The following is a 26,162-nucleotide window of genomic DNA, read 5'->3' as shown; positions in this document are numbered from 1 at the left end:
GTGATGCTGTAGAGGATGGATAAGTGTGCGCGGGAGTGTGACTGTTTATTGGGGTGGGGTGGGGGTGGAGGAGACATCCAGGGCTGCATATATGCAGGTGCACGACCCTGGGGGTGGCATCTGTCTCGGTCCCGGACTCCGTTTCTATCCGTGTCTCTCGAGGATTCCTGACGGGGTGGGGGCGGGTGGGTCTGGGGGTGGGTGGGGGTGGGGTAGGTGGGATGAGATGTTACTGTGGATCATTTCCACCGGCTAAAGGGCCTTGATTGGACAAATACACCCCCCAGACAGGGGAAGAGACAGAGCCAATGTTTGAGAGAAGCAGAAAGACCAAGGCAGATAGAGAGACCGAGCCTAAGAAAAAGACAGAGACTGGGGCGGGGGGGCGGGGAGAAAGAGAGTGCACGCAGTGGGGACTGCGTGCCTGCAGGGGCTGTAAGCCGCAGTGACCCCACCCATGGAGGGGAGGGGAGGGACCGGAGCTGAGAGGACCCTCCCCTCTGCTGAGCCGGGGGGGGGGGGGGGGAGCCTTCCTCCGGGGTGTGTCCGTCGCCTCAGACTCACTCGGGTCACCTGGGGTCGCTGTGTTTGAATGCAAGCCCTCCCGCAACCTTCCATGTATACAGCGGCAGCTACAGCCTCCCTCAAGCTCCGAGACCCCCGCCTTTCCTGGACCCAATGAGCCCCAAGTTTGAAGCAGCCTCCCAAACCTGGGACGCTCAGATGGTTATGATGGTGGAGGTGGGGTGGGGAGAGTCCGGGGAGAAAGCTCTCGCACCTTGTCTTTGGAGAGGAGAGGGGGAGGCTGATGGGGAGAGGGGTAATGAAGAGTCTTGGGGTGGGGGTAGCTCCGTGGGAGGTTTGCGTGGGAAAAGACTCTGGGTAGGAAGGATCGGAGAAGAGAAGCTGGGCGGGGCGGGGGGGGGTAGTGTGTGGAGAAGGGGCTGCATAAAAGCAGTCTCTAGGTTGGGGAGGACTTGAGGAGAGGAGGGCTTGGAAAGAGGAGTTTCTGGGAGGGGTAACAGGGAAATAGGGTCTGGGCAAGGAGGAGCTGGGGAGAAAAGACTGGTGTGCCTGTGCTGGGGGTGGGGGTGGGGGAGAGGTGCATCTTCTCCAGACATCTGTCTGGCAGGAACCCAGAGACAGCAATTTCCCGGAGATGCTGGTTTGTTCTGATCGATGACCAATGGGCCTACACAGACCTCACACCAAAGGAGTCCAAACCTCATCCCAACCCAACATCATCTGAGGGGAATCTCAGGTCTCAGGAAATCCACGGGGAGGGAGCAAGCCACGTGTTCTGTCCTGCAGTCACTGAGAAAACTCATTTTCAGAGAGGAGAGAGGTGACCTAGGGGGAAAGAGCAAAGGGAAAGGCTCTTCCCATGCCATCCTTACCTAGATGGAGAATCTGGGGGCTCCAGAGTGAGACCTGCCCAAATACCCTTCCCCATATGCCCCTCCTCCCAGACTACCCACTTACCCAAGACTGGGAACAGGCTCCATAGCTTGGGGCCTGAGGATGAAAGAATGGGGGTGTCTGACCACCTTGCTCCCTCCCCCCAGGCCCTCTCCCAATCCCTATCTCCCCTCCCCCATCACACTCCCTCCCTTTCAGAATGCCCCAGTTGCTGCAGCAACCCCCTCCCTCCCTAGCTTCTCCTTGGCAACGGGCCTGTGGTAATGCATCCCTTCTCCTTGCTCCACCCCCTAGCGATGCTCTATCCTGAGGGGCCTCATCCTCCTACCTTCCCTGAGCTTTGGGGAATAAAGCAGCTGGGATGGGGAGGAAATCTTGGAGAGGGAGAAGCCCTGGGTACCAAAAATTGATCCTGCAGCCTCGGGAAATTGAGAAAATGAGCTCCTAGAATGCTGTCGAGCTGAGTCTTTTAGAACATGAGAATTTTATGCTCACAGAATCTTGGAATCTGAAAGCTGCCTGGGACCTCAGAAAAGTGTCTAGCTCCCCTTCCCAACTCACGGGGAAGCCTCCCTCCAAACTCCCTGATCCTTTGTGCTAAGCATCCTGAACAGTCATGAGTCACACTCCTCTTCCATCTGAGGTGGCAGAAGCTTGGGGAACCCTCAGACTGAGGGGAGAGGCTGCAAAGAGATACAAAACACAGACAGGGCAGGAGTGACAGGGTAGGAACTGTGGTGGGGTGGGGAGAGTCTAGAGAGAAAGCTCCCACAGGGTGGGAGGAAGCAAGTACAGTGGCTAGAGTACTGGAGATTGGAGTCAAGAAAACCGGGCTTGAAATCCTGCCTTACTGGCTGTGTCCCCTGGGGGGGAATCAGTTAGTCTCAGTTTTTCTCATCTGTGAAATGGGGATAACTTTGCAAACCTTAAAGCATTATATGAATGTGAGTTATCTTCCTCGCTGGACAAAGGATAAAAGTGGAAACCAGGAAGACTTCTGAGAGGAGGAGGTTCTCAAGTGGGTCTAGAAAGATGAAACAGAGGAAATTAGGTATACGTGTAAGGAGGTGGAACAGATTTACTGCTAAGATACCTGCCAATCAATCAAGCCCTAAAAGAATTCCTGGGGCTAGTAGTCAGTCCACAAGTATTTATTAAACACCTAGGATGTGGTAGGAACTTTGATGGATTTGGGGGTCATGAAGACAAAAATGGACCACTCCCTGCCTTCAAGAAACTTGCATTCTCTCAGGGAAATAGATGACACAGAGAAATACAGATAGATAGATGGATGGATGGATGATAGATATAGATAGATGGATGGAGAGATAGATGGATAGACAGATAATAGATGATAGATAAATGGATGGATAGATGGACACATGGATGGATGATATACAAAAATAGGAGATAGAAGAGAGCTTGAGGGATGTTGGATAGAAGATATTGGATAGATAAATAGAGATAGAAGATAGACATAGGTAGAAGACAAAGATTATAAATATAATGTACCTGATATAGATACAAATATGACCTATATAAAATATATTGAAAATAAATACAAGTTAATTTGGGCTGGAAGTTGATAGCCACTAGGGGGATGAAGCTGAGCTGAATCTTGCAGTAAATCAGATTCCAAGAGGTGGGGTGGAGGAAGGCCTGCTTTGCTGGGCTGGGGGACTGTCAGGGCAAAGACACAGAGATGGGAAATGGAGCACTGTGGGTGAGAAACAGCAGATAGGCCAGTATGGCTGGACCACAGAGTGAGTGGAGAGGTGGCCAAGTCAAGGACTTGGAGTCAGGAAGGCCTAAGCTAAAATCCTGCCTAGTCAGTTCCAGCTGTGCAACTCTGGGCAAATCACTTAACCTCAATTTGCCTTAATTCTAAATGTAGAATCTGTAAAATGGAGATCATAGAGCCTGTTTCCCAGGGCTGTGAGGATCAAATATGACAGTATTTGTAAAGTACTAAAAAAATGCTAGCTCGAAGGGCCCTTTAGAGAACATGGAATCGGGGTGGCTAGGTGACGCAGTAACTAGATCACCGGCCCTGGAGCCAGGAGGACCCGAGTTCAAATCTGGTCTCAGACACTTAACACTTACTAGCCATGTGACCTTGGGCAAGTCACTTAACCACAATTACCCTGCCTTCCACCCTCTCCCCCCCCCCAAAAAAAAAGAACATGTAGTCCAGTCTCATTTTACAGGTGAGGAAACTGATGTCCAGACTGGTTAAGTGAATTGCTTGGGTTCCCATAGCCAGGAGTGGGGAACTTGTGGCCTTGAGGCCACATGCCATTTGGAGGTCCTAGAGGATCACATGTGGCCTCCAGGCTGTAGTTTCCCCGCCCCTGTCACAGGTGGTAAGCAGCAGGACCAGGATCTATCCTGTAGTGTCAGGGATGGAGAGGAGACAGAGTCTTAGGCCTCTCTTTCTCTCTGTCTCTGTCTGTCTCTGTCTCCTCTCTCTCTCTCTTTCTCTCTCTTTCTCTCTCTCCTCTTCTTTCTCTCTCTCCCCTCAGCCACTTCTCAGGAACCTGACCGTTTCTACTATGGTGAGTTGGGGATATGGTGGGAGCTGGGCTTGAGGGAGTTAGAAACCCAGTCCTCTCACTCAGCCACAAGGAGAGCACCAGTCATGGCTGAGGGTCCAAATATCTTTCCTGCCTGCCCCAGGTCTACATCCTGTTGGCTTGGGTTTGCCTGGGAGGTTTCCCACCCCCTGAAGTTATTCTGGGCTCAAACTACTGTTAAAACAAATATAGTGGGGTTTTTTCGAGGCCATATCAGCATTTGGAGGGGGCAGCCTAAAGCAGACAGAGGACGTCTGGGAGTTGGGAGTGGGGTACCAATTGGGAGAAAGATGGGAATTAGGGTTTATTCATCTCTCTTCTGTGTTAAATTCAAAATCTGAGTTCAGGCCCTACCCCCCACCTCCATAAGGTCCCATTTGGCAGATAAGGAAACTGAGGCCCACAGAAGTTGGGGTAAAGCAGATGGAGGCTTGGAGAGAGGGGCTGGTGAAGTCTATATATAGGTGGATCACCGTATGTGCTGTTTTCCTTCTCAGACTATGACTCTGTTCGTATTGTGGGACTTACTCTGGCTACCATCATGTTTGTTCTGGGCATCCTCATTATACTCAGTAAGTGCCTTCTCATTACCTGCACAGAACCTACCCTCCTCCAGCTCCCAATCCAGAGCTCCTCCCCCAGAGCTCTGGCTCCCTTATACAAGCCCTGGTTCTGCAGACCACAGCATCCCCACCCCCAGGGTTATTCGGCAACCATGCTGAGTTTGGGTGGGTCCCTTCCTGACTATTTTCCCTGGCTCCCAACTCTAGTCTCAGATTTTCTTCTTTACTTATTCCTATTTCTCATTCCACAGGCAAGAAAGTGAAGTGTAGGAAGTCAGACTCCAGGTCAGAAGGGTTTTTGCGGGGGTTAGGGATGAGGGTGGGCTTCCTCTATTTCCCCCAGTCTCTCTATCTGGCTTGCACTCTCCCTGTATGCCCTTCTGTATCTACTTCTGTGCTCATCTCTCTGTTACGCTCTGTCACCTTCCTTATCTGTCTCTGCCTATATGCCACTGTCTCAGTCTCCATCTGTCTCTGTGCCTCCTCTGCCCCATCAGTCTCCCTGTCTCTCTCTCTCTCTCAGTATCCTCACAATCTCTTCTCATTCCTTTCTTCCCGCAGTCCGACCATTAAAAACTGTAAGTCTCAATTCTCATAATTAGGGAGTGTGTGTTTGTGTGTGTTGAAGTGGGTGTGGGAATAGTCTGTACCTGGGTGGATACTACAGCAGAAAACTAGCTGCGTTCCTCTTGGGCTGTTCTGAATAGGGAGCTGTCCTCAGAGTGAAGAAGACCTAGCCTCAAGTTCTACATCTGATGCGTAGTAACTGTGTGATGCTGGGCAAATTACTCTGTCTCTTGGATTAAGCCTGCTAACACTATCAGAGGAGACTTGGGAGTTTCCTCTACCTGTGAAATCAGTCCCTATCCCTATCACCTTAGGGGGAGGGGGAAGAAAGACAATAGCAGGCTGGAATTAACCAGCCACCAAGTGCACGTTGCACAGTATCCAAAGATGAGAGTGTGAGAGTGTGGGGGAAAGGGGAAATTGGGGTGGAAGGTTGTATCTCTCTCCCTATTCCCCTGTCTCTTTCCCCACAGCCCCAGGGGGAGCCGTGTAACATGAGGAGGCCCACCCCGCTCTGCTGCTGCCCCCATCTCAAAGACCCTAGGGGTTAGGGATGGAGATTGCTGGGGCTCCCTGCTCCCAGCCCCCCCCCACCAGTGAATGTTCCCCTTCTATATGAGCTGCCTGTGCCCCAAACTGGACTCTTCACCCCACAGGGAGTACCCAGGGCGCAGAGCGTTGAGCCCCTTTGGGGGCAGGGCTGGCCCCCCTCCCTGAGACTTCTGCAATAAAATCCACCCCTACTCCTCTTCATGGACCCAGGCATCCAGTACCCTGGTCCCCTCCTAGGACCCAGACATCCACTCCCCACATTCAATCCCTGCCCTAAATCCCAGGTATCCAGTCCCTCCCGCCCCCCATCCCCTGCTGCCCTCCTGGGACTCAGGCATCTGAGCCCCAACCCCCGGTTTGTTACCTTCTGAGCTCAATAAATGTGGATTCAGGGTTTTTTCCCTCTGGTCTTTCTGTGTCCTTCCTGGTTCTTGTTTGGGGGAAAGAGGAAAGATAAAGGGTAGGGAAGAATGGGAGTATCCCAAGGACCCTGAACTCCTCCTTCGCCCCTCCTCCTAACCTGACTGTCCTGGTCATTTTCCCTATTAGAGAACACATAGAGGCTTCCAAGATGTCCCACCCTGGCCGGCTTCCTGACAGGGCTTCTGCTATACCTCACCCCCACATTCTCTCATACTGGGGTGTCCCCCACTCTACCCTTGCGTAGTCTCTCTCTGGCTCCCGCCCCTGGCTTTGAAGCCAGGAAGCTGAAGAGGAAATGACTCTCCCAGTCTTGGCCCCCGCCCGCCCCGTTCTCACACCCCCCTCCCACCTCGGCTCCCCACCCCGCCCTGCCTGTCCCCACCAGGCCAAGGCCACCAGCTCCGGACCCCCCAGCTCCAAGGTAAAGCCAGCCGTGCGCTCTGGGGCAAGGGGGCAAAGATCTTCTGCCCAGCATCATCTCCTGAGCCTGGGCCCTTTCTCCTCTCTGCCCATGTGGCCGTCCCTTTCTGTCTCTGTGGCTCTCCTCCGAACCCTCTTTTCCCCTCTGCTTCTCCTAGCTGCCTCTGCCCTCTCTGAGTTTCTCTATCTCTCAGTTACTCCCTCCAGGCTTTCTTGCTGGTCCCTGAGTTTTCTCTGCTACCTTTGTTCTTCCCCATCCTCTCCCTTTTCTGTGCTGTCTCCTTCTCTTTCTTAGGTTTCTTTTCTATTTCCAGTATCTCCCACCTAGCCTGACTCTCCTTTGCCTCTTCTCTCTCTACGCTCTTTCCCTTTCCCCATGGCCCCACCTCTGACTGTGCCCCCCTTCTCCACTCCCCCCCCATCTCCAGCCAGGTCATTTTTTCCTGCGAGAGCAGGAGACCGTTACTCATGAAGCCTCTCTGCCCTCCCTCCCTTTGGGTTCCTCAGCTCGGGGGAAAGACCCAGAGAGGGAAAGGGAAGGAAGTGGGCCCATCCATCCCAGCTCCTTTCAGTTTGACCCTGGCCCCCTGGCAGGGTAAGGGACTGGGAGAACCCTGTGCCTGGGTTGAAAATGAAGCGGAGGAAGGGGGGTATGAAGAGGAGGGCCGAGCAAGCTCTTGCATCAGTAGCTGCCAAACCCTCCCTAGGCTGGTTGCTTCCTGTTTCCTCTAGGGGAGCAAGGGGCGGGGTGGCCGAGATGAGGATGAGTTATGGGAGTGGGAGAAACAGAGGAATTCATTTTCCCCCACATCTCCCCACTTCCTCCCCTGGAGTCTCTGCAGAGGAAGGGCTTCTGGGAGTGAGACTGGTCTGTGATGTGACACAGATCTGAGTTCAAATGCCAGACCCACAGCTCTCCCCAGATTCTACCCCCCCCCCCCAATTTCCAGCAGCCCCTACAGAAAGTTGGAGACCCCCTCCCCTCATATCTCACCCCCATCACCACACCACCTCCTACAGATGTCAGCTTCAGGCTTCCTCTACTTCCTCTTCCTTCTCCTGGGCTCGGCCCCATCTTCACGGACCCAAGGTGAGTCACACTATGATTTCCCCTTTCCCCCTGATTCTCATCAGATTTCAGCAGTCTTCTGTTATTTTCTAACACTCCCGCTGGGACCTTCTGCTCCCTGAGGGTGGGAACTGGGTCACTGCTTTCAGTCCTTCCCAGATTACAACCCATCCACGCTTGTTGTCCCCACCAACTCCTGTCAATGTGCTCCGTTGAGTACAACCCAGGAGTCCAGGGAACGTGGGCTTCCCTTGAGCACATCAGCTATTACGCAATCTTTCCACGGCACTAACCCGCCTTCCTCCACACACATGCGTTTCTTGGAGGATGTCCTCTCTACAGCTTCTCCTTCCTAATTCCTCATTTGTCTCACAGCCCACTCACGCTCAGCTGTGCACCTCTCCATCACCCTTTGGGACATCCTCTGTTTCAATTCTCTAGCAAGCCTGAATGGGCTGCAATCTGCATTGTTGGAGGAAATGTTCACATTGACAGGAGCACACCAGGACAATGCCTTCTATATGGGATCCTGGACCAGGACCTCCATGGATACTTGTTCCAGTCCCGTCTTACGAATGAGGAAACTGAGTCCCAGAAAGAAAGTGCCATAAGGTCCTAGAGAAGAAAGGGACTTCAGAGTACATCTAGTCCCCACCCTTCATTTTACAGAAAGGGAAACTGAGGAAGTGAAGTGATTTACTTGAGATCACACAGGTAGAAAGAGCCAAGGGTAGGGATTTCTGACTTCAGAGCCAACACTCTTCCCATTGTAACTACCAGGAAGGAAAGAAGCATTTATAAAATACCTACTGGATACCATGTACTGTGCTAAGTACTTTCCAAATAGGGAAGGAAGAGGGATTTAGAGAAGGCTTCATGTTGGCCCCTGAGCTGGATCTTTAAGAAAGATAGGGCTTACTTACTAGCCATGTGACCTTGGTCAAGTCACTTAACCCCAATTGCCCTGCCCTCCCCCCTCCAAAAAAGCAAATAAATAAATAAATATTAAAAAAAAGAACGACAGGGCTTTACTGGGCAGAAATGGAAAGACCATTGCCCATGGGGCACAGCGAATAGATTGGATTTGGGTCAGAAGGTGTGGGCTCCAGCCCTGATTTTGCTCCTTCTTGCCTTTGTGAGACCTTGGTCAAAGAAATGCCACCTCCCTGGGCCTCAGTTTCCTCTTTTGTAAGATAGAAGGACTAGATGGCCCTTTCTAAGTCTAGATTTATGGTAAAGGGGCTTCTAAGTTTGAATGTAGTTAAAATAAAATGTTAGGGGGTTGGGACATTCTTTTTTTTAATTCCCAAAGCTACCACTGAGAAGGATTTGTTTATATAGCTCTGCCTTGAGTAGGAGGTGGGTGAGCTAGGAAAGATGGTGGGGTGGAAGGCCCTTCCCTCCCCCATTCCCAACCCCCACTGGCCCCCCAATTAGACATGTCCATGGTGCCCCACTTAGGTACATCGATGATCCCCAACTTAGACATGATGGAAAATAACCATTCCACCTCATCTGAGGAGCCACCTGCTTCAAGCTTAAGCACAGGTGAGCGATAAAGGGGACGTCAGGAGGGAAGAGACTTGGGGGAGGGGGTCTGGCAGATGTAGGGGCTTACCATAGGAACTACAGTGAGCCCCAAGAGATCCCTTCCACCCACTCTGCCCCACCTCTAGCTCTAAGCCCAACCACCTCAGAGTTCCAGCTGACTTCGAGGGATCCTGTCAAGGATGGAGAGGGTAAGTGGGGTTCATGGGTGCTGGGGGAGGAAGAGGAGACTGACCCGGACCCTGGTCCTGGCTCCTGGATAGTAACTCCACACGCATTTCCCAGTTCAGCTGCAAATGGAGTGAGATGGGCTGAGACTTGAGAGTTTGAAACTTTGGGTAAACTTGTCCAAAGGGCCTGGGGTCCCAAACTTTGTGAGAGGGAAGCCTCCATTCATTTCTCATGCCCCTTCTCCTCTGTTTCCTTGGGGGGAAAGACACAGGCCAAACCCAGCCAGAGAATAAGATGGAAACGACCTCAGCGATGGGTAAGTGGGAGAGTGGGGAGCAATGATGAAGGGCCCTAAGATTCTCATGCTGTATAATCCAGTCACCTTCTACTCATGCCATGGTGAGAGCTTCTATCTTCTCTAAATCCTTCCCTGCCTTTCAGGGACCAGCTCAAGACCCCTGATTCAGAAAGCCTTCCCCCCTCCCACTTTTCCCCATATAACAGTGACATTTTCCCTCATCAGATTTAAGTTTCCTTTTTATTCTAAGAGTCAGTGTGTCTGGTAGATGAGGCAAAGCTGGGTTTGGAGTCAGAGAGACCTCAGGTTCAAATCTTGTCTCTGACCTTTGGGGTCACAGGTTTAGAGCTGGAAGATATCTCTGAGGCCATCATGCAGTCCTCATTTCACAGTTTAGAAAATGAGCCTCAAGGACAGCCTCAGAGAAGTGAACCTTGGTCTCCCCCCTAGAAATCCAACTTACTGTGCACCCCTGAACCAGTAACTTCTCCCTGGGCCTCAACTACTCAATCAGTGGGAGGTCCCCGTTCTGAAAACTGCAGACCCTTCCATTTTCATATATTATCTCTTTTCAGCTTAGTGACCATCAGTGGAAACAAACATTCTAATGCACAGATTCTGGCATCCCACTGTAAAATGCTGTTATTTATAGAGATAACATCTAACCACGTAGTCAATTTTTTTTAAAAGTGCAATATAATCATTTAGCAAGATAACCGAAATGTTTTTCCTGCCCGTACCCGCTACAGATCTCTTTTGTCTGGATGGGTATTTTGTTTTTCAGATTTTTCTGGCTCTTATCATTATTTTGTTTCTCACATTGCCGAGCTCATCCTTCTCTTTTCATACATTCATCTCTTTGCCTGTATTTCCTCCTATTGTTCATCTTTGTCACTTCTCGTGGTGCCCTGATGTTCCATCAGCTCCCATGGCCTTGTCCCATGGCCCTTGAAAGCGCCTCCCCACTTTTAACTGTCTTTGTTAATATAATAATAGTAATAATAACTGACTTTACTTTAGCACTTAGATTTGCAGAGTGCCTCATTTAATAACTTAATTTAAATTTGTGAAGCAGATAGACGACTGATCTAAAAAATCTGGGTTCTAGGGGATGCCAGGTGGCGCAGTGAGTAAGAGCGAGTTAATTAGATTATAAATTTAGTTCTGGAAGAAACCTTAAAGGTCACCTACTCTAACCTCCCAGTGTTAAGATGAACTGAATCCCAGAGAGATGGAATGATTTGTCCAAGTTCACTCAGCTAGTAGGTGATTTGAATCCAGGGCAGGATTTGAATCCAGATCCATTTCTTTATCCTCAGCATACCTTCTGTCCCACCGTGCTGCTGCCCATTCAGTTTGAGGTATCTATGGCTCACCTAATTGGAGATGGAATTGGTGGCATGGGGACAGATCAGAGGAGACAGATCAGAGTGTGGATCTGAGATCATAGAGATAGAATAATATAATAATAAATATAATATTGGTATAATAAAATAAAATAAAAGACTGCAGATTTTAGAACCAGAAAGAACCTTAGAAGTTACCTAGTCCAATACTTCATTTTATAGGTGAGCAACCAAGGACCAGACAAGTGAAATGATTTTCCCAAGATGATGCAGGAAGCAAAAAGCAGTCAGGATTTAAACTTGGGCCTTTTGATTCTAAATCTCTTTTCCTTCTATCATGCTGCTACCCAAATATAAATACCACATAGGCGGCTGGAGATTGGATAGATAGATCTATAGAGATCTATACTATATATAGAGACAGAGACAGAGGGGAGAGAGACAGAGAGAGAGAAAGAGAGGGAGAGAGAGAAAGAGAGAGAGAGAGACAGAGACAGAGAGAGACACAGAGAGAGAGAGAGAGAGAGAGAGACAGACAGACAGACAGACAGACAGACACAGAGAGAGAGAGAGAGAGAGAGAGAGAGACAGACAGACACAGAGAGAGAGAGAGACAGAGATGAACCCATGAGAGCTGATGAGACTGCCAAGAGGTCAGGACAGAAGGGCTGGAATACGAGTGATGATCCAGAGAAAGAGAATATAGAGGGTTCAGAGGACACTCAGGAGTGAGCAATGTCATGAAGATGTTGGGAGGAAAGAGATTCTAGGGGGAGGAGAGTTTAATGGTGTCAACTGGAGCAGAGAGATACTTGTTGAATGAATGAATGAATGAATAACTAAATGGGTAGTAGACAGTATGAAAGCAGGTAGGTGGCGCCATAGTAGATACAGTGCTGAGTGGCTTGGGGTCAAGAATTTTCCCCTGAGTTCGAATCTGGCCTCGCACTTACTCCTAGCTGTTTGTTTCCTCCGTTTTGATGTGCAGATACTTTGCTTGGTATACTCTTTTATCTCTTATAATTTTTTCCTCTTGTTTAATAGACAAAATTTTCCCTCTTTTCTGCCATAGCAATAATGGGCTCAAATTACTCCTAGCACTTTCCCTGGCCCTCTCCTTTTCTCTCCCTCTTCGTAGTGGGAAAGGCCTTAGCTTCAAAAGGGCAGAGGGCCCTCCTGCATTCTGAGCCATCGTCAGATGTTCTGACTCAGATGGCTGCAGAAGGGAGGGTGAGGCTGGTGATTTTGCAAGCCCAGTCCAATTCACTTGCATATCATGACATCCCCTTCCTGATGTCACGGTCCTCTTTGAGGCTGAGAAGCAACAATGCTAGTAACATGCTTGTTCTTAACCTTATTAGAACATAAGGTGTCCTGTGCACAAAGTCTCTCTCCTGTGTTCTACAGGTAACTTGGAGCCTAGAACTGTGACCAGCAGAACAAACCCCCAGACCCCTTCCATCTCTTCTGGTCAGTGATTCCTGTACCCCCAGCCCTGGTTGGGAGGGAGGGATCCATCATCCCATTCCAATGGGGGTGGGTAGGAAGGTTTTGACAGGGAAACAAACACACTGTGGGAATCATTCTGAGAAGGAGGTGATAGGATTTGGTTCTTCCCCCCTTTTCTCCTTCCTCCTATACCCAGTCACAGCAGTTCCTCCCTAATCCTGTAGGAACCCATTTAGAACAGCAGAGAATCTGGGGTTTAGGAATCTGGGGACCTGTGTTCTAGGATCACAGGATCTCAAGTGGAAAGAGACCCCAAAGAATATCTAGTACAATCCCCTAGTTGGGCTATCCTGTTTCCTTACCCTTAGAACACACACTAGATATATCTCCTTCTATTCCTTTGTTCACATCATTCAACTAACCATTTTGGGCACCACCCCACTCCTTACCCAGCATGTCCCCTTCCTCCTCTCTGCTTATCCTAATAGAATGTAAACTCCTTGAGGGTCAGGAACCAAGAGTCAGCCAGGGGAGTGGTGTCATCCAGGGAGCGGTGAGCCAATTACTTCCCCAGAGAAGAATAGCATGGCATGGTGAAGTGGGTAAAGGACTAACTGACAGTCAAAAAGCCTTGAGTTCTAGCGGTGTAACCTTGGGCAAATCGATCTAAATTCTTGTTTGTCTCACTTTCCTCATCTGTACAATGGGGAGAATAATCCCTGCCTCTCAGGGTGGTGGTGAAGAGGAATGGGATAGAATTGAAGTGCTTTGCAAATTTTTAAGTGCCGTATGCCAGCTAGGTGGGGAAGAAGATAGATAGGATATAGGCCCTGAAGTCAGGAAGACTCATCTTCAGCAGTTCAAGTCTGGCCTCAGATACTTCCTAGCTGTGTGACCCTAGGCAAGTCACTTCACCCTGTTTGCCTCAGTTCCTCATCTATAAAATAAACCAGAGAAGGAAAAGGCAAACTGTTCCAGTATCTCTGCCAAGAGAACTCCAAATGGGGTCACCAAGGACTCGACTCCAACAACAACAAAGGCTAGCTACCATTATTATTAGGGTGTGGTTCTTTTCTTTGTGTCTCTGGCTCCAAATCCTGGCCTTGCACAGACTGGGCCTTCCTAAGGGATTTTGTTGTGGTGGTTCATGTCCACGTGTTTTTAGTCACGTCCGACTCTCTGTGACCCCATCTGGGATTTTCTTGGTACAGATACAGGAGTGGTTTGCCATTTCCTTCTTGTGCTCATTTTACAGATGAAGGACTGAGTTGAATTGAAACCCAAGACCAGGGAGAGAGGGTCATAGAGTGGAAAGAGGACTGGATTTGAAATGAAAAGTCTTGGGTTCAAATCCTGTCTCTTCCAGTCACTGCCTATTGGACTTTTGCAAATGACTTCAATTCCTGGGCCTCAGTTTCCTCACATTTGTCAAATGGGGGACTTGGTCTAGAACTCCAGAAGACTATGGGAGACAGTAGGTCAGAGTGGGTGGAGTCCTGGTTGTGGTTGTTGCTGCTAGGTGTCTGGAAGAAAGACAGTCCCTGTCCTCCAGGAGCTTACTTTCTAAAGGAAAGACTACAGTTGAAGGGAGGAGCAGCAAGAAAGAAGGCCCTCTCCCCCTGACTTTCTTTCTGTCTTCCCCAGGTGAGGAGTGGAATCCCTTCAAAAGTAGTGAGTCATTCTTCCAGCCTGGGGACCCAGGGAAGGGGAGGAGGCAGGGGAAACGAAGGGGCTCCTTCTCCTTTGGAATGCTCCACGCCTGACCCCCTCCCCCTCCTCTTTCTCTTTCAGATGAATACACTCTCAGAAAAAGGGGTTTAATCGCAGCTGCCTTACTCTTCATCACAGGCATCCTCATCCTTACCAGTAAGGAGGAGAAGCTGGGGGGTTCAGAGGTTCTAGGTCTAGGCTGCATGTCAGGGGTCCCACAGTTGCAGACCAGCTCTGCCCCCTGCCTGACTGTGATTTGGGGATCAATTCTTACCCCGCCTCTGGGGTGAGGTTTCCCCATCTGTGACCCAAGGACCCAAGGCCAAGAGTTGATTCACATTCTTCCTCTCAGGTGATCGGTGCCGCCAATTCCGCTGGTGCAGAAGGCAGCAGCGAAGGTGAGACCGTGGAAAGCAGGGATGGGGGGGGATGGCTGGGAGGATCAAGGGGTGCCAGAGTGGGGAAGTCCTTCCTCTCACTGCCTATTCTCTGTGTACTCCTGTTCCTTCAAAGTGCCTATAGGGTGTCCCAAGCCTGAGGCCCCAAACGCTAACCAAGAGGTACCAATGGAACCATGGCGATGGAAGGACCCCCCAAGACTCTGACAGCCCTGAGGCTCAGGGAGCTCTGGGAAGAAAGTACCACTGACTGATCCTTTGTCTGGCTTCTCATTATCATAACCTCTTTCTCAAGAAGATACCTGCTCCCCCAATTTCTAGGTCTCCCTGGCCTCTGACACCCCCACCCCCACCCAAGATCCCAAGTTTCTCAGTACCTATCATGGTGCCAAATGCTCAATAAACATTTGTGGGACAAATGGAGGAATGAATGTTGGTTCTTGGGCTGGCATCTCTTCTGCTGAGTGGACATGAAGGGATGGGATTCATGGGGATGAAGCCAAGGGAAGGGACCAGAGCCTGGTCAGTGGATGGCATCCACACTTTGTACCTAGAGTCCTGCTGTAGCTGAAGACTGAGTTCTCATCTCCCTAATTCTAGGGAATTCTAGGAGAACACTGGACAGATCTGGGGGGTGCACAGATCCCTATCTTTGAGCAATTTACATTCTATGGCATTTGGGGGAGGGGAAGTCTCAGTGTAAGTATATAAAGATAAGTATATAGATAAAGAAAAATAAGATGAGAGAATGATAAAACAGAAGAGGGAAAGAGAGAAGAGAGAGATGGGGAGATAGAGAAGAGGGGGGAGGAAGAGAGAAGACAGAGAAACAGGAGAGAGGAAGAGAGAGGAGAGAGAAAGAGGAAAGAGGAATAGAGGGAGAAAGAGAGAAGGGGAGGAAGAGAGAGAGAGAGAGAGAGAGAGAGAGAGAGAGAGAGAGAGAGAGAGACAGAGAGAGAGACAGAGAGAGAGAGACAGAGAGAGAGAGAGAGACAGAGAGACAGAGAGAGACAGAGAGAGACAGAGACAGAGACAGAGACAGAGAGACAGAGAGAGACAGAGAGAGACAGAGAGAGACAGAGAGAGACAGAGAGAGAGACAGAGAGAGAACTAACAGAAGGAGGGAGGATCAGGAAAGGAGGAAGATCTGAGTTCAAATGTTTCTTGGCTGTGTGACCTTGGGGAAATCACTTGACCTCTCTAGGACTCTGTTTCCTCATCTGTAAAATGAGGAGGTTGGATCTGAAGTTGTCTAATGTCCCCTTCCAGGTCTTTGATCCTATGATTCTTGCCTTCAACTTAGGTAAAGTCTAACTAGAAACACAGTCACACCTACATACATACATACACATGTACACATACACTCACACTGTACATACATACCTTCTCACATACACCTACATGCGTATACACACATACATTCACACGTACACACACTCCCACGTGTACAAACACAGTGCCTTACATACATACACACCTACACAATATACATCTACATACATCAACTCACATGTACACATACATTCATAGTCCTTATCACTCTCCTGAAATGGTTCTCTCTAAGGTCACCAGCCTCTTTCCTTAGCCTTCATCTATATTTATGCTATTTTCAGGATTATCGTATGAATTAAAGAAGAAGGTAACTACAGGACTTTGCAGGCTTTAAGGCTCTGTCTAAAGGCAGCTGTTAGGATGGCTCTTCTTTTCTTATTATGACTCTCACTCCCACCCCCTCCCAGCACCTCCTTTGCAAACAATGAGTTCAGTGCCCTGGTTTTCCTACACCCATTGCCCACCTCCCCTCTGTCTACAGGGGAGGCAGGAGTTGGGTGGCCTTGGATCAGATGGCGGAGTCAATCTTCATTTTTATTTACCTTGTTGTAGCCATCACAACTGAGGCCACGAGGTGGCGCACGCAGTGGGTAGAATTCTGGGTCAGTAAGGTCTGAGTTCAAATTGGAAGTTCAGCAAGTCTCTTTACTCGTGTCTGCCTCAGTTTCTTGAGCTGTAAAATGGGGGTAAAACACAGGATTATTGTGAGGCTCAAACAAGATAGTATTTGTAAAGCACTTACCACAGTGCCTGACACACAGTAGGTGCCTAATAGATGCTTTTTCATTTTCCCTTCTGTCATGTGCATTCTGCATTAGATCATAGAAGTCTCCCCCAATTTTTTTGAATCCATAATTTCTTATAGAACAATAATATTCAAGTACTTTTATATACCATGATTTTTCCAGTCACTCCTCTTCTTATGAAACCCCAACTTAGTTACTAATTTTTTGTAATCACAAAAAAGTGCTGCTAAAATATTTCATTCATGCAGGACTTGCACATCAATCTCTCTGTCTCTGTCTCTGTCTCTCTCTGTCTCTCTCTGTCTCTGTCTCTCTCTGTCTCTGTCTCTCCTCTCTGTCTCTCTCTTTGTCTCTCCCTCTTCCTCTCTCTCTGTCTCTCCTCCATCTATCCACCTTATATATCTGTCTGTTCATACCTCTATACATGCTATCTATCTGTCTATGTCAGTGCTATTTTATTTAGAGGTAACAGAGGTCTACTGAAAATTTTTGAACAGAACAGTGATGTGGTCACACCTGTGTTCCAGGAATATTTATATTTAATTAATCAAAAATAATATTTAACAGTTATGTGGAAACTTAGATATGGAAAAGACTGGAATCCTGGAGACTGATTAGGGGCTACTTCCATGGTCCAGTATCTAGAGAGGTGATGAGGGGCCTGAAGGAGGAGAGTGGCTGGATGAGTCAAGAGAAGGGGATGGATTTGGAAAGGTGGGTTTCCATTCCTCTCCATTAATCAATCATTCATTCAATCAATCAATTAAATAATCTATTATTAAGAGATTTTCCTATAAGTTCATCACAGTATGAGGGGTGGGGATGGGACTGAGAAATCATTAATTAATTTAGGCATCAGATGGCAGCCACCCAGGAAACATTTGTGATTGGTTGAGAAGATAAAGTCAAGTGGTGAAGAGAGAGTAATACCCAAGCTCTTGTGAGAGGGCATCACCCTTGGAGAGGGTGAGGAGGTTCTTTCTCCTTATCCTTCCCTTGCCACTGACCTTGTTATTGGAGAAATGAGACCCCTAGAAGATAACCCATCCATATTAGAGCAGAGGACATATGGAGGACAAAAATGGTTATCCCTTCCACATCTTGGGGGTTTGGGGACAGCAACCACCCATCTGGAAAATCTGCTTAAAATTTTTGCCCCTCCCTTCACATCATAGAAATCTAAATTTTTTCTTTTTCTTTTTTGGGATATTTGCAGTACCTTATTGTAAAATTTGGATGAAGTATTTGATGATAGGCTATATGTAGGTCAACATTAAGTAAAAATATTGCGGTTTCCACAAAACCTCCCCCAAATTCCCATTTACAGTAATTTCTTATGCTGACCTGAAATACGTGAAACTGTGATGTGGAAAGTGGAGATGTGGAAGGGATGAGGGTAGTTTTCCCAAGAGGAGAGGCTAGGCTTCAGTTCTCCAATCTCTGACCTGGAAATTGAGAAGCCTCAGAGCTAATGCCCTGAGGAAGGCAAAAGGGTAAAGCCCTTAGGTATAGTCCAGACCAGACAGCTCCGACTTTGGTTTACTTTTTCCTGATCTTAAACAAAGGAGTATTCTGAGATGAAAGTGCCCAGGCAGCCTGGAGATTTGGGGAAATCCCAAATCCCATTAAAGATCCTTCCAGCTGTGACAGGTGACAGCTGTGGTCAGCAGAGTTTTAGTGGCTACAGGAGAAGTGCCCATAGAGGGATGGGGAAACAGTATGTGTAACTGATGAAAAGTACAAGATGGTAGCCACCTTAGGAAGTGAGACCCTTTGTGGCAGCGAGAAGGGCCCACTACCCCCAGGCAGATGCAGCAGAGACATAGACTCTTGGAACCCAGGAGAAAGCTACACTTTTCAACTCTGGGGAAATTCAGAGAACCCTATGAAACGTGAAGAGGATTTCTAGTAGCCAGGAGCTGTGGGGTCCCCTTTGGGCATGTGTGTTTTCTATACCTACACCTCATGACCTCTGTACACTCCCTAGGAGTGGTGTATGTGCAGGGGCACTGTGTATCCCCAGTTTGAGAGAAATGTCCTTCAAACAGGTCTCTTCACACCTATCTGACCACTCCCCCTTTCTCTCCTCCAGACCTTGCCCTCTGACCCTAGGTGTCCCCCAGGGTTCTGTCCTGTATCCTCTTCTCCCTCCATACGACTTCACTTGGAATTCTCATCAGCTCCCATGGATTTAATGACCATGTGTCTATGCTGATGATTCCCTGCCCCACTCTCTGCTGACCCCCAATCTCACATCTCCAAATGCCTTAGCATCTCAACCTGGAGGTCTAGGAGACATCTGAAATTCAGTATGTACAAAACAACTTTCCCCTAAATGCTCCCCCTTGGTCCCTTCCCTATCACTGGAGAGGGCAGTCCCTTATCCTGGAGGGATGCTCTCTCCCAACCCCTCCCCAACATCCAGGCTGTCTCCAAGGCCTGGTGATGTCTCATCTGCAGCGTTTCTCTTCTGACACTGCCCCTACCCTGGTCCAGGCCCTGGCCACCTCACACCCCACACCTGGACTGTTTCAGTGGCTGCTTGGGGTTGGGGGTGGGTGGGGCTCTGTTTGCCTCAGATTTCTCCCCACTTCAACCTGTCTTCCATTCAGCCAACACACTGACTTTCCTAAGGGATGGGCCCGACCATGTCAGCCTCCCTATTCTATAAATTCTGGGAGCAAATCCAAAATGCTGTTTGGCATTCGAAGCCCTTTATAACCTGCTCCCTCCTATCTTTCCAGTGGCCTCCTGGCTGTCCCATGAACAGGACATCTCATCTCCCAGCTCGGGGCATGCTCTCTGGCTGTCTCCCATGCCTGTAGAACTCTCCCTACTCTGCTCCAATCAGTGACCTTCCTCCAGGAAGCCTTACCCAAGCCCTCTTCATTCCAGTGCTTTCCCTCTGCTAATTATTTCCTATTGATCCTGTATTGAGCTTGCTTTGTATAGATTTGTTTGCATGTGGTCTCCTCCATTAGACTGGAAACTCTTTGAGGGCAGGGCTTGTCTTTGCTTCTTTTTGTTTCCCTAGTGCTTAGTACAATGCTTGGCATATAGTAGTTCCTTTATAAAATGTTTATTGATTGATTGATGCAAGAGCTATGGAGGTAGAATTGATAAGTAATCAGATTCAGTAAAAAATATTTAAGGTTTACAAAGTACTTTGCCAATATCCTCATTTGATCTTGACTATAACTCTCTACGGCAGGTGGTATTATTATACCCCTTTTATAGTTAAAGAAATTATGTCTGAGAGAGGTTAAGTGACTTGCCCAGGGTCACCCCGCTAGGAAGCGTCTGAGGTCAAATTTGAACTCAGGAAGATGAGTCTTCCTGACTCCAGGTCCAGAAGGAAGACCTGAGTTCAAATCTGGCCTCAGACACTTACTAGCGGGGTGACCCTGGGCAAGTCACTTCACCCTGTTTGCCTCAGTTTCCTCATCTGTAAAATGAGCCAGAGAAGGAAATGGCAAACCCCTCTAGGATCTCTGCCAAGAAAACCCCAAAAGTGGTCATGAAGAGGCAACGACATCAGATTTTGAGTTTATCCGAGTAACAGAATGTAAACTCCAGCCCACTTTTCTCATCTTATAATAAATCATCCTCTGTCACCCACTCTATCATCCAAGTGAGTTGGCCTTCTTACCATTCCTTACATTGGACTTGATCTCCATACCTTTGCATAGGCTGTATCTCATGCCTGGAATGTATCTCTTTACTTGCCTCCTCTTAGAATCCCTAGCTTTTTCTTAGCTCAGATGTCACCTTCTCCATAAGGCCTTTTTTCCTGATTTTTTCCACCCCCCTCACCTAGGTCTTTCCCCTGAAATTGCCTTGTATATATCTTGAATTTATTTGTGTGGGTGTTATCTTCCTGGATAAAATATAAGCTCCTCGAGGGCCAGGACTGTTCCCTTTTTGTCTTTGTTCCCTGGGCCCAGAACCGAATAGGTATTTAATACACGTTTATAGATTGTCTGACTTCTCACAGCTAAGGACCCTCAAAGCCAAGACTGGGTTTCTTGAGAATGATGCATTTGGAGGCAGAAAATCTAGGGCTGAAACTGACCTTGGCTATTAATGACCAGTATAAGTCCCAACTTCCTAGCAAGCCATTTGGCTTTGTCCGGTCTCAATGTCCTCTTCTGCAGCCCTAGCCTGTTTCTAAGGTTCTCTTACTTCTAGCCTGGGGCTGTGGTGGCTGCCCTGCCCGGGCTCCACCCTGCTTTGTCCCGTCTCCGGCTCCCCTCGGCCCTTGGCAGACCTGCTGTCTGCTACCCAGAATGACTAAGGGCTGACGTGAGGCCTGATCAGAGGGAGCATTGCCGCACCGCAGATCCAGGGCGTAAGCCAGCTGGCTGGGAGTGCACTGCACCGCCAGGAACCACCCGCCTGGGCTTTATTGGCACTGCCCAGGAGAGCCAAGTTCTGGGAAGGCTAGTGCAGTAGGAGCCCAGAAGGGTTGGTAGAGGAATGCTGGAGGGGCAGGAGGAGGAAGAGTTGGCCCTATCCTCACCAGGGGCACTTGCCCCACTGTCTTGGTTTCCTCATCTATAGAGAGAAGTCATCGCCTCAGCCCTGCCCACTCTTCCCCCACCTCCCAAGGACACTGATGAGCTAGGAGGTGGCCTCCTCTGAAATGTACAGGCTGTGGTTGGTTAACTGTCACCCTGAGCAGGGGCTGGGAGTGGAGCTACCAGGGGGTGGGACCACACACAGGTGTGTCTGGAAGGGCAAAGGCTAGGCAGCTGTAGAATCGGCCCCACCCAGCCATGGGCTCCTGGAGGAGTCCTTACTGCCTGCAAACATATTAACAGTCACATACTTGGGCAGCTGCAGACACGGACACCGGACCCATGCTCAGCCACACGGCTTCACCTGCCGAGGCACCCTGAGACACAGAAGCATGGAGTCCCTCCCATCTCAAGGCCAGTGGCCTGATCTTTCTGAACCTCCGTTTCCTCCTTCAAAAACAGGGAAATCATATTTTTCAGGACTTATCACCAGGGACCTCCAATTTATCCTATACACACACACACACACACACACACACACACCTACAGAGTTGTTTGTGTGGTATCTTCTTCATTGCCTTTCTTTGCATCCTTAGCACTCAGCACAGGTCTGGTACCCCGTAGGTGCTTAATAAATGCTGTCTCAAATGTGATTCAATGGTTTGGAGTTATAGATCCAGGTTTCAAATCCCATCTCTGCCACTTTCTAGCTGGTGACCTTGGGTGAGGAATTTGACCCCTCTGGGGTTCAATTTACTTATTTGTAAAATGAAAGACTGTCACTGAGATATAGTGCAATAGGGGGGAAAGGTATTGGCTTTAAGAGTCAGGGGTTGTTGCTGAGTGGTTTTTAGTTGTGTCCGACTCTTTGTGGCCCTACTTGGGGTTTTCTTGGCAAAGATACTGCAGTGGTCTGTCATTTCCTTCTCCAATTCATTTTACAGATGGGGAAACTGAGGTCAACAGGGTAATGTGACTTGCCCAGGGTCACACAGCTAGTAAGTGTCTGACTCCAGGACTGGCACTCTCTACAATGTGCTACCTTGCTGCCCTCTAGAGCCAGAGGACCGGGGTTCGATCTGCCTCTTACATTTAGTACCTGGGTGACCTCAGTTCCTTTACTTAAGTCCCCCGTTCCTGAGTTTCTTCACCTGTAAAACAAGGGGGGGGCGGTGGGAGATAGGCTAATTGTCCTTAAAGTCTCCTTCTAGGTTTCCATGTTAATCTAAGATGGGGATTCTTCAGAGGGTTCGCAGACCTGTGTAGGGTCTGCCTATTCTCTAATGCTATTTCAGCAGAGATCTGTGAATTTGGAAGGGGGTAAATGCATGTTCATTTCAATATATTTGGTTTCCTTTGTAATACAATGTGTTCTATTTTATACATTTAAATCATTATTCTAAGATCAGAGGTCTATGAGTTCTACGAGGCTGCCTAAGATGTCCAGGAACCCCCCAAAATTTGAGAATCTCTGGTTTAGGATATGAAATGAGAAAGAATTTTGAAAGGACTGATGATTACTGTTTGGTCACACTCACATGCCCTACTATACATACACATGCCTTATCATAAATGCACACCCCCTAGAATACACATACATGCCTTACCGTACACACACACACACACACACACACACGCACACATGCACATAGGCACACATAGCCCCACCAAGCCCAGCCCTCCTCCCTCAGCCCCCATCCGCAGACCCAGAGACAAATGTCACTGTCCCACTTTATTTCATCACTAGACATTGGTGTTCAGCTTGGTCCTGCACATTTGGATGAAACTGAGTAGAATAAGGAGCAGGACAGCCATGACCATGACAGCCTCAATCATGGAGTAGATGTGGACAAGCTCGGACCGGGCATGGGTCACCGGTGTGTTGTGGTTCCAGGCAGGATCGAAGCGCCCCGCCAGCTTGCGGGCCACGTAGCATCGGTAAGCACCAGAAGTGGACACCTGCAGGCGGCTGCCTCCGGAGGGGAGATCCAGGATGGGGCCCGAGTTGTTGGGAGCTAACTGCTGCAGCCAGGTTGGTGAGATCTCATCCGACTCCCAGCTCACTGGCCTGCCAGGAAAACATGGGGAGCCAGGAGGTCTCCCTTCCCCCTCCTGATGTCTCAGCATTCCCACAGCCAGGAAGACCCAAGGTCTAGACACCCTCCCTCCATCTCCTACCTGTGGAATTGATTTTTGAAACTAAGCCTAAGACTTTGAATGTCAATCCCAATCCCATCACTGGATTTCATCATGGTAAATCATATCAACTCTGAAATTTACACCTCCTCAGTATGCTCCCCCCCAATCCCTGGGGCCCCTTATTCCCTCTGGTTGGAGAGGATGGATGGAAGGATCTGAGAGCTCCTCCCACTTGTCCTGTTTGAGGAGAGGACCCAGGGCAGTCATTTCAACATTTCCCAGGGATTTCTTCAGCTCCCTTCCCTCCCTGCTTCTCAATTCTTTTGATGTGTTGACTTTCCTCCTTAGGTTGTAAACTCCTTGAGGGCAGGACTTGTCTTTGGTCTTTCTTTGTAGCCCCATCACTTAGCAAAGTACCCAGTACACAGTAGGTGCTTAATAAATGCTTGCTGATTGACCAGAGTCTATCTATCCAGCTCTTTTTTTTTTTAGATCTGGAATGTTGTTGGTCACCATGCCAGTCACCCCTTCACAATTCAATTCGTCTGCAGATGGGATGATGTGCCATGGAGAAAAATCAAATCAAATCACACGGGCCTAAAGATAATCTCCTGAGGGGACACCCCTGTCCCTCCTTTACACTCTTGGGGTCCCTGTAGGGTCTGAGTAAAGGGATGGGGAAGGAAGGCAATGGTACTTAAAGTATTTAAAAATCAATCAAAAATGACCTTTCCAGGTCATTGAGTCTAACCCCTTCTCTCTACAGAAGAGAAAATGGAATCCCAGAGCATTAAAGTTTCCACAGCTCCTAAGTGTCTAAGGTGGCATCTGAAGCCATATCTTCCTGCCTCCAGGTCCAATGCCCTAGACACCCCAAAAGCCAAACAACCTCACGACTAATCCAACCTCATTAAGCTGAATGGTGTGTTGAGTATACAAGTGCTGAGGGAACGGGATTTCTGGGAGCTGGGGTGTGTCTCACAGCTAGACAGGTTTCTGAACTCTGAAGAAGGTTCTCCAGCTGTTTGGAAGGAAGGAGTGGAGACAGGGGGAAGCTGAGGAAGGAGTAACCACAAGCTCATTTAGGGAACCCCAGGGCAGGAAAACAAATTAGAGTTTGGTGAATAAGTCACCCAGAGTCAAGGTAATTACTGCCAAAGGAAAACAAGAGCTAACTCCCAAGGGGAGGTGCCCAGAAGCTGCCATCTAAGAGGGAGGATTTACCTAAAGGAAGAGAATACCAGCCTCTGGGGAAGGCACAGAGATGGTCTATAGGTTAAAGGACAGTCTAGGGGCAAGATGCCTGGATCCTGTTACCTGTAGATTGTGGCAAAGGGACAGTTGAGCCACACAGTGCTATTTTCATCCAGCTTGTAAGTTCCATAAAGCACCACAGTGGATTCGGGGCTCTTGTGCCCACAGGGGACAAAGCAACCTTCAATCTGCAGCTCAGGCCCCCGCTGGAGCTCTTGTGGGCTAAGGTCGGCCAGCCCACAGGGCAGCCCATGCCGGTCTGATCTCATGGCATAGCAGAGACCCACACGCTTCCGTTCCCCCTGAATGCCACAGCGGTCACAAGCCTGCCAGGGCCCCCACTGGGTAAAGAGTGTCCATTGGCTGCTGTTTCCCACGGTCTGGTTCCTCAGGGGCTGATGTTCCAGTTGGCTATGGCTGAGATAGAGCTTGGTCCCATCCTGAAAGTCCACGTTATACACTTCCCTGATGTTACCTGCCTCATCTTGGCAGCTGTAGATGCCTGATTGGTCTGTGGAGGTATGCTGTAGATGGAGGTCTCCACTGACCTCTGGGATCGCTAACTTCTTCCTGGGGAAGGGATGGGATAGGGGCTGGAAGAACCAGGTAGAATCTTTGGCAGGGCAAGATAGAGTGATTGGGTTGGGGGTGATGAAGGCAAGGCAGGAATGACTTCCTGGGGGACATCTAAGGGATTCCAAGGCCCAGAGCCCAGGAAGAGAAAGATAGAAAAACAGCAAGATGGAAGGCATGGCAGAGTGGGATAGTAGATGAAGCAGGGTGGTCTGGTTATTATGAAGTCACAGTTATGGAATCTAGGAAGCCTGCCTTCCCTTCTACCTGCCCCATGCCCTCCTAGCATCTGAGGATGTTCCCCCAAGCTTCTTCCTTCCATGCTCTTCAGAGACACCAGTGTCTTATAGAACCACAGAGCTGTTAAATAACACACCCAAATAACAATAACAACTCATTTCTATTTTAAAGCACGTTCCTCCAAGTTATACGCATATAGATACATAGACAGATGCAGATACATAAAATTCTTTTTTCTTAAATTTATTTAGTATTTTATTTTTCCCCAATTACATGTAAAAACAATTTTTAACATTCATTTTTAAAACTGAGTCTAAATTATCTCCCTTCCTCCCTCCCCACTCCCCTGATTGAGAAGACAAGAAATGCAATATAGATTATACATGTATAGTCATGCAAAACATTTCTATATTGATCATGTTGTGAAAGAAAACATAGATAAAAAAAACCTCAAGAAAAATAAAGAAAGTTTTAAAAAAAGTATGTTTTAATCTGTATTCAGACACCATCGGTTCTTTCTCTGGGGATGGATAGCATTTTTCATTGTAAATTCTTCAGAGTTGTCTTGGATGAGATTGTCTGTTGCTGAGAATAGCTAAGTCATTCCCAGCTGATCATCTTACAATATTGCTGTTACTTTGTACACAGTACATTTCATTTCGCATCAGCCCATGCTTTCCAGGTTTCTAGTCTTTCCATCATTCTGCTCATCATTTCTTGTAGCACAACTGTATTCCATCACAATCACATAGCACAATTTGTTTAGCCATTCCCCCCAATCGATGGGCATCCTCCCAATTTCCAACTCCCTGCCATCAGAAAAGAGCTGCTATAAATATTTCTGTACATATAGGT

At 48.5% G+C, this 26,162-nt stretch overlaps 2 protein-coding genes and 2 long non-coding RNA genes across 12 annotated transcripts; 2 read left to right on the top strand and 2 right to left on the bottom strand.

Annotated features, from left to right (window-relative positions):
- Nucleotides 1-1,149: 1,149 nt before the first annotated feature.
- Nucleotides 1,150-8,507, bottom strand: LOC138154169 (uncharacterized). Of its 4 annotated transcripts, none has more exons than XR_011166559.1 (5): nucleotides 7,529-8,507; nucleotides 6,039-6,104; nucleotides 1,981-2,443; nucleotides 1,483-1,515; nucleotides 1,150-1,350 (listed from the first exon to the last, which is right to left on the bottom strand). It is a non-coding gene; the product is annotated as an uncharacterized lncRNA (long non-coding RNA). The 4 variants fall into 4 exon arrangements; XR_011166558.1 differs by lacking the exon at nucleotides 7,529-8,507 and adding an exon at nucleotides 6,759-6,902; XR_011166556.1 differs by lacking the exon at nucleotides 7,529-8,507 and adding an exon at nucleotides 6,195-6,394.
- Nucleotides 2,456-6,032, top strand: LOC138154166 (uncharacterized). The gene is made up of 5 exons (XR_011166553.1): nucleotides 2,456-3,974; nucleotides 4,490-4,564; nucleotides 4,807-4,840; nucleotides 5,117-5,133; nucleotides 5,596-6,032. It is a non-coding gene; the product is annotated as an uncharacterized lncRNA (long non-coding RNA).
- Nucleotides 6,378-14,929, top strand: FXYD5 (FXYD domain containing ion transport regulator 5). Of its 6 annotated transcripts, none has more exons than XM_069078649.1 (10): nucleotides 6,378-6,518; nucleotides 7,538-7,607; nucleotides 9,048-9,134; nucleotides 9,263-9,325; nucleotides 9,571-9,621; nucleotides 12,357-12,419; nucleotides 14,043-14,069; nucleotides 14,190-14,264; nucleotides 14,461-14,506; nucleotides 14,631-14,929. In XM_069078649.1, the coding sequence occupies exons 1-10, from the start codon at nucleotides 6,393-6,395 to the stop codon at nucleotides 14,644-14,646; spliced, it is 624 nt and encodes a 207-aa protein (XP_068934750.1). In that variant the 5' UTR covers nucleotides 6,378-6,392; the 3' UTR covers nucleotides 14,647-14,929. The 6 variants fall into 6 exon arrangements, with proteins under 6 accessions (XP_068934750.1, XP_068934749.1, XP_068934753.1 ...); XM_069078648.1 differs by having other exon boundaries at nucleotides 14,622-14,929; XM_069078653.1 differs by lacking the exon at nucleotides 6,378-6,518 and adding an exon at nucleotides 6,985-7,112 and having other exon boundaries at nucleotides 14,622-14,929.
- Nucleotides 14,930-22,844: 7,915 nt separating this feature from the next.
- FAM187B (family with sequence similarity 187 member B) lies at nucleotides 22,845-25,246 on the bottom strand. Its single transcript, XM_069078606.1, has 2 exons — nucleotides 24,558-25,246; nucleotides 22,845-23,169 (listed from the first exon to the last, which is right to left on the bottom strand). Exons 1-2 carry the CDS (start codon nucleotides 25,244-25,246, stop codon nucleotides 22,845-22,847), a joined length of 1,014 nt encoding a protein of 337 aa, XP_068934707.1.
- Nucleotides 25,247-26,162: the final 916 nt, after the last annotated feature.

The sequence above is a fragment of the Petaurus breviceps genome, unplaced genomic scaffold, assembly GCF_028583685.1.
Source record: "Petaurus breviceps papuanus isolate PSGF00001 unplaced genomic scaffold, PetGlider_PUasm1.0 91041, whole genome shotgun sequence".
NCBI classification, from domain to species: domain Eukaryota; kingdom Metazoa; phylum Chordata; class Mammalia; order Diprotodontia; family Petauridae; genus Petaurus; species Petaurus breviceps.
The sequence above is the reverse complement of the archived record's forward strand: the minus strand, read 5'-3'. Positions and strand labels throughout refer to the sequence as shown.